At 44.2% G+C, this 13464-nt stretch overlaps 1 protein-coding gene across 1 annotated transcript; it reads right to left on the minus strand.

Annotated features, from left to right (window-relative positions):
* Nucleotides 1-6115: 6115 nt before the first annotated feature.
* On the minus strand, nt 6116-10229 carry LOC123170126 (ESCRT-related protein CHMP1). Its single transcript, XM_044587965.1, has 2 exons — nt 9444-10229; nt 6116-6335 (listed from the first exon to the last, which is right to left on the minus strand). Exon 1 carries the CDS (start codon nt 10087-10089, stop codon nt 9475-9477), a length of 615 nt encoding a protein of 204 aa, XP_044443900.1. The 5' UTR covers nt 10090-10229; the 3' UTR covers nt 6116-6335; nt 9444-9474.
* Between the last annotated feature and the right edge of the window lie 3235 nt (nt 10230-13464).

The following is a 13464-nucleotide window of genomic DNA, read 5'->3' on the forward strand; positions in this document are numbered from 1 at the left end:
ACCACGGCCTCTCCCACCACCACGGCCAAGACCCTCACCACGGCCAAGACCATCCCCACGGCCTCTACCACCACCACGGCCTCTACCACCACAACGGCCTCTTCTAAGACCTAGTTGACTCCCTCTTTGTTGCCTAGTTCCTCGTTGGCTTGCTTGACTTGGTTGGCTACTCGTTGGTTGACTTGGTTGGCTATCATTTGCTTGGCTTGTGCTTGCATCATTTTTCTTTGATCTTTTTCTTGGTTTGGGACAAGTTCTTGTGTTGTGTCCCCGATGACTGCAGTCCCCACAACGGGTTTGCTCACGAGGCTCTTGGAATTGGCCGCTGTCGTATTCTCCACCGCCACCACGGCCCCATCCGTCCATGTCACCTCTAAGACGCTTTGTCTTACGTCTTCCTCGTCTAACGACCTTCAATTCCGGGTCCGGCCATAGTTGAACTCCATGATACTCCGGCCATTGTGATTGGTCCAAGTATGGCTGAAACCGGGGAGCCCATGTATTCTTTACCGTCATGATTGAGAACTCGGACTCCCTCACGGTAAGAGGGTGATTGACGTCCACATTCCTAACACGAGATGCATTTAACAAGTGCGAGCATGGGAGATGAAGCAACGATGGCCTCATGCAGCTGCAATCACACCGTGTTAGGGAGACCTTGAAAGCGTGGCCTCCGTGTTGGTGCCCATCGTTTGTGGTTCCTCCAGGCTCTTTCACTTCATACTTCCACTCGTTGTCGTCATATAGTGCAGCTTCTTGGGAGTCTGCCTTTCGTGATTGAAAGTCCAACCATTCTTCAACCTTTGGTGGGAAATAGTACTTGTGCTTATCCTTGTTCTCACCAGCAATCTGCTTATCCGTCTCCATTGAGTACTTTAAAAAGTATCCATTCATCTTGTCAAATGTGTATTGAACTATTGCCGTCACGGGTAATGCACGTACACCCTTGAGCACCTTATTGAAGCATTCTGCCATATTGCTTGTCATTTGACCGTACCTCCGGCCATCTTCATCGAAAGCACGTGCCCACATATTCCTTTCGACAATGTTCCTATTGAGAAATTCAAGACCACCGGGGTCAAGTTTCTTGTGTCTGAGCAATGCATTGAACAGTCTGGCAAACCGCTTGTTGGTGAAAGCGAGACAACAATCTTGAAGATCATCGGCCAGCTCCTTGATACCACATGCCCTATAGAAGTTTGCACAAAAGTGCCTCATGCACCATCGATGGTGCAACTTTGTATGTCCGGGAATGTCAACCACCACCGCGTTTAGAATTCCTGGATGGCGATCCGATTTGACACAAATTTCCCTTTCAGCCGGTAATACCCTTGTTCTCAATTGACGCAAGAACCACTCCCAGTTATCATTGTTCTCCACCTCAACCAAAGCGAAAGCCAAAGGCAACACCCGGTTATTGGCATCACTTGCTATTGCAACCAATAAAGTGCCCTTGTATTGTCCGGTCAAGAACGTGCCATCAATGGCGATGACGGGACGACAATGCTCAAAAGCCCTCACGCATTGCTCAAAGGCCCAAAATGCACGGCCAAAACTCGGACGGTCCTCCCGTTATGAATCAATGTTTGGTGCCCATGAGGCTCAACCACGTGAACCATGCCTGGGTTTGTGGCGGCCATAGCTAAAAACAACCTAGGGAGTCGGTTGTATGCTTCCTCCCAATTGCCATACAACATCTTGAATGCGGCTTGCTTCGCCTTCCATGCCTTGCCGTACTTCACCTTGTAATGAAAGATGGCTTTCACAAGGTCAATGACACTCTTGATGCTCATTATTGGAAGTGTGGATATTTGGTTGGATAACCTATAAGCAATGAACTCGGACGTGAGTTGTCTGTGTTGTTGGTACACAAGCTCGCCATCCGCATTCTTGTGCCGGCACATGTGAGTTGGTAGACAACTCACTATGCGCCAAGTGGGACCTCCTTTCCATGGCCTCGCACGCACAATCCATGGACATCTTGACACTTCACATTTGACCGTGTAACGCACATTGACGTCCGAGTTGGCCACTTTATGTGGACGATAATGTGTAACCGAATAGTTGTCAAGCCACATCTTCAATTCCAAGAAGGATTCAAACTCACAACCGGGATATATCCCGTTCTTGCCGTCTTCCAAATCACGGTGAGAACTTGGCCTAGCTCCAAGAGATATGCATTTGCCACCATCCACAACGGCTTCATCCGCGAGACTAAGATCCTTGAACAATGGTGTCTTGTGGTCCTTCCCGAATACCTTCTTGAATGCTTGGGCCTCCTTCGGCGTGAACCCCTCCTCATCAACTTCTTCATCGGGACCATCGTCATCCGAGTCCGATGCATATGCACGGGAAAAAGGGATGGATTGGTCCATTGTCTCTTGCACATGATATTGGTCGAGATCACCCACATTGTTGTCATGGAGATCAACTTCGTTGTCATCCTCCTCGTACTCATCATTCTCCTCTTCAAAAGCTTCATTTTGGTTGTTTGGAGTCGGGCTCAATGTTGGCCAATCTTGTTGCATGAAATGAGGTTCACTCATTTGATCTTGGTTAATGGGTGGCGGAGTGCTAGCAACCAACGGGGAGGGGTTCAGGTTCAAGTCCAAATTCAAAGTAGACTCAACCTTCTTGGAGGCAAATAACTCAAAAGCCTTGTCTAGAGATTCGGCAACCGTCTCCTTGTATGCAACCCAACGTTGCTCGGAGTTCACACGCATTGTCTTCCAACGGATGTGCATTCCAAAACCAACATTATGCCTTCCCTCGAACTCAACAACGTCACTTGGGTCCATCCAATTCAAATCCTTCCTCACTTGGTCCAAGGGCTCCGCATAGCTAGGACTACTCTCAAACAACATGTCAAGCTCATCCGGGTCCGGCTCAACATTGCCTTTCAAAAAGGCCTCTTTATCCACATGATGAACATAAACACATGTTCTCCCCATCCCTACAATAATCAAAAACACACATATATCAAGTAAGTACTTAACAAAAATATTTGCACAAACACACATATATGAATTAATAACCATAACCCCCACTTAACAATAACCACAATCCTAACCATAGGATAACCCTAACACCAACATCAAACAAACATAACCCTAACCCTAGCATACTATGAAAGCCTAACCATACCAAATTAGCAAAGAAACATAACATCATTCAACACAAATTTGCAAATCCAAGCCAAAGCTAGGGTTTCCCCAAAGTAGCAAGATTTGAGCAAATGTGGCAATTCCTATGGATGAAAACGAGGGGATCGGAGGAGATTACCTTAAGGGAGGGGTTGGCTTCGAAATCCACGGTCAAATACTCCGGATTTGCAAGATTTGAGAAGGATTTGAGAGGGGGGAGAGGGGAAGAGAGGAGGGGCGCAAGTCTAAGGGTTTGGGTGGGGTGGGGGTGTGTGGGGTGGGGGTGGGAGGGGAGAGAGGGTGGGGCCAGCCTAAGTGGAACACAGACTGTGCAGCGCCTAAGAGACGGGCGCTGCACATTACAAGTGTGGCGCCTAAGCCTTAGGCGCTGCAGTGCTGTCTGTGGGGCCGCAACTGGACCAGGGCTGCCACGCTGGCAGGAGGTGCGACGCCTAAGGCAGAGGCGCTGCATGGTAGTGTGCGGCGCCTAGCTGTCGGGCGCCACACGGAAGGGTCAGCAGAGTGATTTTTTTTCGAAAGCAGGTCAATTTGTGATTTGATTTTGCCCTGAGGTTAAATATGTGATTTCTGCCCTCGGCTGCAATCCTAGCGATAGGAACCGCGCGCGGTGGATGCTTAATTTCCCGGCGCCTCGCTGTGTCGCTGTTACGGCGTAGATCCGTGTGTCGGCCCCGATTAAAAATCTATACAAGTACTATAGATCAATACTCTGCTAAGCAAACTAGCTGCTGTCCCTGCCTACGTCGACGCGAGAGAGAGCTAGTTGGTGATCCAAATAGTGGTAGTGTTTCTTTAGCTAGGTCGTCCTCGTACATGACTAGTACATCCAAAGTAATAATTAATGCGTGCATGTGGGTGTGCGTGGCTGGGATTAGGCTCGGTAATATCGATCGCTGGTCATTTCCTTGGTCTATACTGCTGTCGTGTCGTTTGATTGCACACCCACAGCGCGGGAACAGTACTGCCGCCATGGGCGAGGCGGCCGGTCCCAGAGGCTACAGCCTACAGCACAGCCGCCATGCCAGGAGGCGGCCGGGCCCCGCCACGCCAGCCTGTTCCGTCGCTCGTCCAGAATCCCCGTTGCAGGCAGTCTGCCGCCTGGCCCGGTGGCGGCAGGTGCCACGTGTCGCCTGCCGCCACGGCCGAGGGTCCTTTTGTCAAATTATTTCGCAGGTGGTCCTTTTTGGTAATTCGTTCACGCAGGTGGTCTTTTTCGACAAAAAATCGATGTGTTCGGTCTTGATGTCCGACATCATCTTTGATATAAAATTTGCTTCGTTTTCAAAGAAAGGAAAATCTTCTCAATTTTGCTCCGGTTTATCTATGCTTTTGTCAATGATCTTAGCATCAAGCATGCGTAACACAGAGAGATTGAACTGCTATGTCTTTAGAATTCTACCAATAAAAAATGCCATGCTTTTTTTTAACAGGCCATGCACGTTCTAGTCCCAGCCTTTAAGCTCGCTGGGAGTTATATTGGTCCGTCTTTTATCTGCTATTTTCGCCAAGCAAGTTCACAGCGTTAATTGGCTAGCACTCGTTCGATAATAATCCACAAAGCTGTGAACAACGAAAAATCCAGAAATGGCTGCCCCAAACGACAAAAGGCCCAAGCCTCAAAGGCCCACGATAACTCTTCTGGTCCCAGGCAGGGAGGGGAGCACCACAGCGCTCCACCCTTCCACCCATTCGCAGAGCATAGCAACGACCACCTAGTTTAGTCCCACCTCGGCTAGCGAAGACGCACCCGACCGGCTTAAATAGCTCGCTCCACCCACCGAATGGCCGAGCTCACTAGCGAGAGCTTGTCACCCGAGCGGGGGCTTTGAGATGGTGTTGTGGACGCTGTTGTGTAGCGGTGGGCCTGGTCTGTAGTGTGCTACACTGCTGGCCTGCCCGTTCCAAGTTGAGTAGTGGACCGGCGGGGCCTGTGCGAAAGCTGGGCTTACTGCGTAAGGCTGGCCTCACAGAGCCAGCGACAACTGCCCGCTTCCAACGGTGGAAGGACAATGGGCCGCTGCACCCTTCGGCCGCTTGGGCCTCGCAGCCCACTCCAGCGAACCATCATTTTTTTTTTATTCATTTTTTGTGCTTCACAGCTGCTGAAAGAAAAGTTCTTGGATTTTGTACTGTTCCTCTTTGATTACAAAATACTAACTCACTTAGCTTGTCTCAAAAATGAAACTTGGAATCTCTTGTTCAGACCAACCACCGTTTTTTTTCATTTTAGTGCCTGTTGCTGCACACACAAGTGGTAAAACAAAAGTACTGTTCTCTTTGATTACAAAATACTAATTCACTTTTTTTAGGGAAGGATACTAATTCATCTTTGTTCTTTTCTCCAAGAGGGAAGTTATTCCCGTTGCCCTCGCAAAAAGTAAAATAAATTCCCATTGCAATGAGCTGAGTGGCAGCTCAGGTCGGTTCGTCGCTCTACATCATCTTTTCATGTGCGCAAGCAAGCATGTGCACTTGCTCTCCTTACAGTGGCTTTGCTTTTCCTGTAAATAGCTCCCAACATGTAGGGGAGAAACTTATTTTCTTTCGAACCTAGGATAAAAGACGAGCGAGACGGCAATGCAATCGCATATACACATGGCCATCATCACAGTATGCCCACTGCCTGAGCTCGGGGTAAAACAAATAGATCCAACCCAAGCACATTCATGTTCTTACAGCAGCACAAGCTGTAACCAAGCGCACCTTATTGGCTCACAAAGCCACATTGGGACGACAAATAGATACCAGATATCCAGCAAGCGCGCCTCAGCTTATGGAAGCATAAGTTGTCAACAGCCCTTAACATGACGCCGAATGATAGCTCGGCAAACATGGCATACCACAAGGAACTGAGACAGCACGACCGCAACGGCGTTGCACAAAAATATACCCCAGGCTAGACAAGCAGATGCAGAAGGAAAAAAAAAACTTCAAATGCAGCAACAAAAGGATGTTCTCAAGCTCATGTATTATTACTGACTCATAATATCAATATCACACTCCGTTTCGGAATAACACGTCATATCACACAGCAGTGTTTAAATCAGTTCCACATAGAGATCCCAGGCAAGAGAGCACCCACATGGGCGTTAACAATATTTACGGGGCTGTCAGATATGAGCAGCCCTTGACAACTGACGGCGAAGCGAGTGAACATTGCATGAGCCGTACCTGCAAAACAGAGAGAATAGAGTAAGATGTTAGTGTTCAAGAATTAAAGGAAGGCTCCTTATCTAACGCATGATACGCACACTCATGACTCGTGCGTATTCCCAAAAAAGAATTAAAGGAAGGATAGGTCTCTGCAATGCATTTGTTCACTCACTGTTACTTAACATATTCTACAGTTATGCTAAGCTACTGACTAACAGTTACGAAAAAAATTAGTGTACTCCGTCCACAAATACTCACTCAGCAAACAGCAATATTGTGTCATGAAGATGACCTTCTAATGCTACTGCTTGCCAATATGAAAAAAGTTGCAACACAGTGCCAATAAGAATGTTAGTCGACACAGAGATGGATACCTTTATGGTGATAAATCTGTGTGCTATTTTACTGGAATGTGTGGTGTGTCAGCAGTGCCATGTCGTACTGTACACATAATACTTTGTGATGACAAGTACCACTTTGCTATGATAAATTGGTAGTGCACATGGCAGACAGCAGTAAAGGAGTTTAATAATTTTCCATGTCCGTTTTTTACTTTTGATTAAGTGCTAACCTTTGGGTTTGTTTATTATTCCACTCTACTAGTATACCAGAAATTATCCTATGCCACACCCTTTACAATCTGAATCCACTGTCAATCAGTGAATTTTCTGTATGTGATACCGTCATACTTCATTTTCTACCTTCGCAAACAAAAGGACAAAACACCCAGCCTCCGTGATCTGGATGAGTTCCAAGACCACCGGCTTACTGATCTCCAAGATTCCAGTTAATTGCAAGTGTTGAACAAGATCCGTCACTTGGATAAATCATGAATGCCAGTGAAATTATGTTGTACTCCCTCTGTCCCATAATGTAAGGCGTTTTACATTATGTCTAGTGTCAAAAAACGCCTTACATTATGGGACAGAGGGAGTATTTAGCATGAAAACACAGAGCAATTTAAGTCTTATCTGTGTGCAACTAAGATTCATGGTTCTATCTGTCCAAAAAAATCATGGTTCTAAATAGCTGATATAGGATCAAGGCAAACTGGCTATGGCATATCAAGTATAAGATGGACAATATACATCAAAGTTTAGTAGCTGAGCGTTTGCACATAATGTGCCTTTCTAGCATGAAGCTGATTCTGATGTTGCTATATATCATGCCATTAATAGTTTTATAACCACAGCAAAAAGGAGAACAATGAAAGGTTGGCATCACACAAAGTGAATGAATTAAAGGGTAAATTTTGCACAATGGGTCAATCATCCAAATTGAAAGTGAAAATTGTACTCCTTCCGTTCAAAAATATAAGGTATATTAGTATTTTCATAAGTCAAACTTGTGCATATTTGACCAAGTTTTTAAAATAATATATCAATATCTACAATACTAAATTTATATCGTTTGATCATTTGATCCATCATGGAAAGTATTTTCTTATTTCTTTAAAACTTACGCACCTTATATTCTAGATTCGAGAGAGTATATGCTATTGTGATATAATAAAATGCCTTGGCAAAAAGAAGTGGAGCTGTAAATTGCAGATATATCGGCCAGTACATCTCGATACCATCACTATTTTGTACCTTGGAAGTACTTCCAGATTAGGCACCTAAGCATAGCTTTGAAACTGAACTAACACGACAAACAAACATACATACATACATACATACATACTATAGTACAAACTCCAAAACATACACAGTATCCCTATATGGTATATCACGTTCTCAGTTGCATATCGTAAATAATATGTCAAAAAATATCCACTGATGCTGGCCTCTATGTACAGAAATATCCACTGATGGTATATTCAGATTAACTGATAACGAGATGAGCTTTTGATCCACTGCATGAATGTTACACCATGATAGTGGTATCAAGGAGTATGATTAGTGCATACAGTAAGCTATGGAATGCTCCTGAGCTTGAAAAGAAGCTTTGTGTTAAAAACAATGTGCAACAGAAGCTATCCTTCGCTTTATCGTTGTTGGCGGTAACATGTAGGCATGATGAAAATTATTCAGAAATGCTGAATCTACAATTATGCAGGTGTAAAACTAAACTAGAAGCACCACAATATTAGCTGCACTTATCAGCTGAAGAATTTCAACTCAAAAGGCTTGAAAAAAAGGTTACATAAGGCTTCAAAGACATATATTTCGGTACAGAGGGAGTAAAAGGGTATGTTTTTACACATCAATGACGCTGCCCCCTATGTACAGAAATATCCACTGATGGTATATTCAGATTAAGTGATACGAGATGAGCCTTTGATCCACTGCACAAATGTTACACATGATAGTAACTTTTACACAATGCTCCTGAACTCTCTATTGTTAGAGGAAACATGCTAAGCATGACAAGTATTAGGTGTACAAATTCTTAAATCTATAAATCTGCAAGGGTTGAACGAAACTAAAAGTACCAGGTTATTTATTCACTAAACTTAGAATGATGCTAAACTCAAAAGGAACGAAAGAAGCTTGACATAATTATACATAATATTCAGTACTTGCCATCTTTCGTTGTTATTATTGTTACAGGTAACATGTTAGGCATGCAATATACTGCTCTGTACAAATCCGAAATCTATCATTTTAAGTGTAAAATCGAACCTGGAGCACACCACATTATTTCCTAAACTTATGAGCTAAATTATTCTAACTACGAAGGCTTGGAAAAAGCTTACATATGCACCAGGAATTCTCATCATAGTTGACCTTGAAAGAAGCTTTGGTGTTATACACAGTATGCAACAGAAGCTATCCTTCGCTTTATAGTTGTTAGCGGTAACATGTTAGGCATAATGAAAATTATTCGTAGAAATCCTAAATCTATAGTTATGCAGGTGTAAGACTAAATTAGAAGCACCACAATATTTGCTGAACTTATCAGCTAAAGAATTCTAACTCGAAAGGATTAAAAAAAAAAAAAAGCTTACATAACCACAAGAACATCCTAACCACCACCAATTCTCTTCATAGTTGATGAGACGACATTTACAGTACATAAATCTGATGTAAAAAAAGTAAGCAATATTGTGCAGCAGCAGGGAATTAGTATTATATCGCTCATTCATTCGTGTATGAGGGGCCAAGATCAGATCTAAACAATCACCTGAAGTGAAGTGAAGTGAAAAAGCCGTCGTTCAGCCGCGGGCCTTGAGCTCGGCGAGGCGGCGGGTGAGGTCGTCCTCGTCGACCTTCTCCTTGTCCTTGGCGGCCGGGATGGCGTGGGCTGCGGCCTGGGGGAGGCCGACGGAGACCTCGAGGCCGTAGTCGTCGGCGACCTGCTGCATGAGGGAGTTGACCTCGGTCTCGGGCGTGGAGAGGGAGGTGGAGCCGGCCATGGCGCCCTCCATGAACTCGGCCTGGACCTCCATGTTGACGAACTGGCGCTCGAAGCTGTCCATGGTCTCGGACATCTTCTGGAGGTTGCCCGTGGCGAGGGAGGAGTCGAGCGACTTGACGATGCTGCCCATGGACTTGCCGATGGCCTGCATCTTGGCCTGCGTGTCGAGGCGCGCGACGACGGCGTCGAGGCGGGAGGCGAGGCGGAGGTAGTTCATGTGCTCGGTGCGCTTGCGGATGGCGTTCTCGGCGTAGATCCGGGCGCCGTCCACGTTGCCCTTCTCGATGGCCTTCTTCACCTTGAGCTTCTGCTCCTTCTCCTCCTTCTCGCACTTGCGCGCCTGCCGCTGCAGCGACTTGGACGTGAACTTGAGGTCGAAGATCTGCGCCATCAGCTTCTCCGGGTTGCCCATCGCCGCCGCCGCCGCTGGCTAGGGTTTCGGTTCCGGGGGATTGGTGAGATCGGGGTCGGGGTTGGGGAGATGGGGAATTGGAGGAGGGGCCAGAGGATTGGGGATTTTTTAGGGGAGGGCGACGCGGTGGTTTGATTCGGTTGCGAAGGGAGACACGGCGGCCACACGCGGTTTGGTTGTAACACGGCTAAGCAAACGTGCCGCTGCGTGTGGGGGCCGGCCGTCGGCGCGTGCCGTCCGGGTCATGTACTCAGGGTCTGACTTTTTTCCCCTTCCTATATCTGTTTTTTCGACGGTTTTGCTAATTCTCGGTCGACTCTGCATCGCAAAGTTCTTAATGGGCATCGAGATTTTTGTTTTAAACTTAGCATCGAGACTGAAGATTTGGAGTCAGCAAAGAAATTTGCAGTCTCATGGAAATGTTAAATTTGGCCAAGGCCGTATTAGCTTTGTGTTCTTGGCTCTTTGGTTTTCTGACTCTTTTTTGGGTTTGTGTTGTTGTGTTTGGCACATACAAATGAATTATCGGTGTTGGATGTGACTAGGACGTCTTCCCGTCGTGGAGGCGCGGGTTCTAGATATCTGCGGCAATCTCGTCGGCTACCTTGTCGGAGTGGACATTTATCATGTTATTTCGAGTGCGCGTGGTGGGTGGTTCCCGTAAGGAATGGGACGGTGGTGGACTCATTCTTCGCAATCGCCTGTGATTCCGAGTGCAACGTTCCTCGAAGTGGAAGAGAATTTGTCTTGGGATCCGGGCGACAGCGATGAGCATGGAGATGACCGCGACGGTGGTCTGATTTTCGCATCGGTTGTCAGAGTGAAGCCGGTGTTCGCGGAGGTAAGTGATGGCTTGGTGATTTGTGCTCCATCTGATGTTATTGCTAGATGCTTTGCATAGTCGCGATTCTACATGTGTTGTTTCGGATCCGGCTGGGTTCTCCCACTTGACCAGATCTAATGGTGATTCAGCCATTGCTAGTAAGTTAGGAAAGTCTAGTAGAGAGATTGTTACTTCAGCATATGTTCTTAAGAAATTAGAAACAAGCTAGAGTTGATATGTTTATAGCTGGTAAAGAGAAACTAACTTGTTGTGTGCTAGTGAAGGCCAAAAGCCGGAGGGCTCTAGTTCTAAACATATTTTAGAAGCAAAGTCAGAGATAGATCATGTCTGATACTGAGGAATCTGATAGTGATATTTAGGCATAGGTTAAGTGGTTTGAATGACAAAAATATTCTTAGGTATAATATAAATAAAAAGGGGGCAGTAAAGTAATTATAAATGGTAGAATAAAAAGAGTAAAGTGTAATAGATCTTACTTCATGATTATTATTTTAATGTATAGATTTTTTTTGGAATGCTAGGGGGATTAACGAACCATAAAACAATAGGATTATTAGGGATTGTATTACTGATTATAAGTTGGGTTTTGTGGGGTTGCAGGACACTAAGAAGAAAAATGCAACATAGTTTATGTGTACGGAGTTGTTCATACTACTGATAAAGAGAATTTTCTAATAGAGCTGGTACACGTTGCAAGTAGTAACGAGATTCCTTTCTTATAGGAGGTGAATCAACATTATTTGAGATATAAATGAGAGTGGTAAAATAAGGAAATTAAGTAAGTTGCATGACATGTTAAATGTTTTTATTTAGTATAGTGTGTTAAGGGAGATAGAGTTAACTGGAGGAGATATACCTGGTCTAATAAATAGAAGGATCGTGTTAAAAAAAGTTTGATACAGCTCTTTGTTAGTACTAGTTGGGAGGAGAAGATTCCTAAAGTTATTGCTTTTAGTTACCCATGGTCATGTCTGATCATACCCCTCTAGTTATGGATATTTGTTCCGGACAAAATACTGTGACTAGGCCTTTTCGAATTGAACTCTGCTGGCTCCTTAGACCTGATTTATATGAGTTGGTGGCTACTGCATGGAGTAAAGAGTATTATGGTAAGTATTTTTAGATAAATGCTGGCATACAATGTTCCTAATATGTGGGCGAAAAGTCTAAACTCACGGAACTTTACCAGGCTTTTACAGACCTCTTCCATAACTATTCTCCCCCCCCTAATTTTCAGGGGGTGTGGGCCCTTCATGCTGATTTCCTCCAATCAAATTACCCCAACTAAGCATCCGCGTAAAGCCCGTAATCATAAGGCCCGTGAGTGTAGCATTGGCCTATACCACGACCCACTGGTGGCTGGCGATTCGTGTGCTTCAGGCTCATTAGTTCTCAAACTCCGTCCAGACTAGAGTGACCTACTAAGGGACACATTAAGGGTTAAATTGCCAGCGTTTCGCACAAGGCTTGCCTTAGCTGGGCCGACCCATGTGGAGAACGCGCTTTGTGAGCGCGTCCTGCTGGCATTTTCATTTTCCCATGTTTTTCAATTTTCCTTTGGTTTTTTGTTTTAAATTTAGTTTTCTGTAAACACATAATAATTATAAAAAGTGAACATATTTTTTGAGAATTTAAGCAAGTTTTGAAATTTTGGTAGTAGTTTTTAAAAACGAGAACTTTTAAAAAAACTTTAAGAAGGTTTATTCTAATTTGTTCTTGAAAGTTATGAACATTTATTAAACACATAGACATTATTTAACTTTTTGTTCTTTTCTGAAAATGTGATATTTTTGAAAGCACGAATAGTTTTCAAATTGTGAACATTTTTCTCACAAATATTTTTTAAAGTTGATTTTTTATGATATTTTTAATATTTCCATTTTTAAAAGAATTAAAATTTTCAAAAAATATATTTCAATCCTTCACATTTTTTCAATTTTTTAAAAATAACAATAGAAGGACCCCCCCCCCCCAATGTAAAAACAGGTAATCGAAACAAATTGAAAAAACAAACAAGAACTATCCCAAAACAAGAACCTGACTCCCTCCTTGTGCGGAAGGGCTACATTGCCGAGACTAGAGGGTGTAAATACATCTCCATACACTTTTTGTTTGTATTTTCGGATGTTCTTGTGACTGATTGTCAAATCACAGCAATGCATATATGACTTTCTGTCCAGCTCTATACATTCAGAACAGTATTATCGTAAACATGTTGTACATCACTGGCCCATGAAATCATACTGTTCTTTATGTCTTCATACACTTTGCATGTTTGAAGTACAATGTTAAAACTACAGACAAAAAGAGATAGCGATAGAATATGGTTAAACAAAATATATCTTTTCTCGTGCTTCAAGATTTTCCATCCGTTATACTTTGTATTTGTATATGCACCCTACGAGGGTCAGATCAAAACAACGACAAATTATTAGGGTTTCTATAACTACACCATATGAAGAATATATAATTTTTTCATGGTTCAGAGCGGGCAAATGCCAGGAATATCTATTTATGCATCATCGAAAGAT

This window comes from Triticum aestivum, chromosome 7D, assembly GCF_018294505.1.
Source record: "Triticum aestivum cultivar Chinese Spring chromosome 7D, IWGSC CS RefSeq v2.1, whole genome shotgun sequence".
Lineage (NCBI taxonomy): Eukaryota > Viridiplantae > Streptophyta > Magnoliopsida > Poales > Poaceae > Triticum > Triticum aestivum.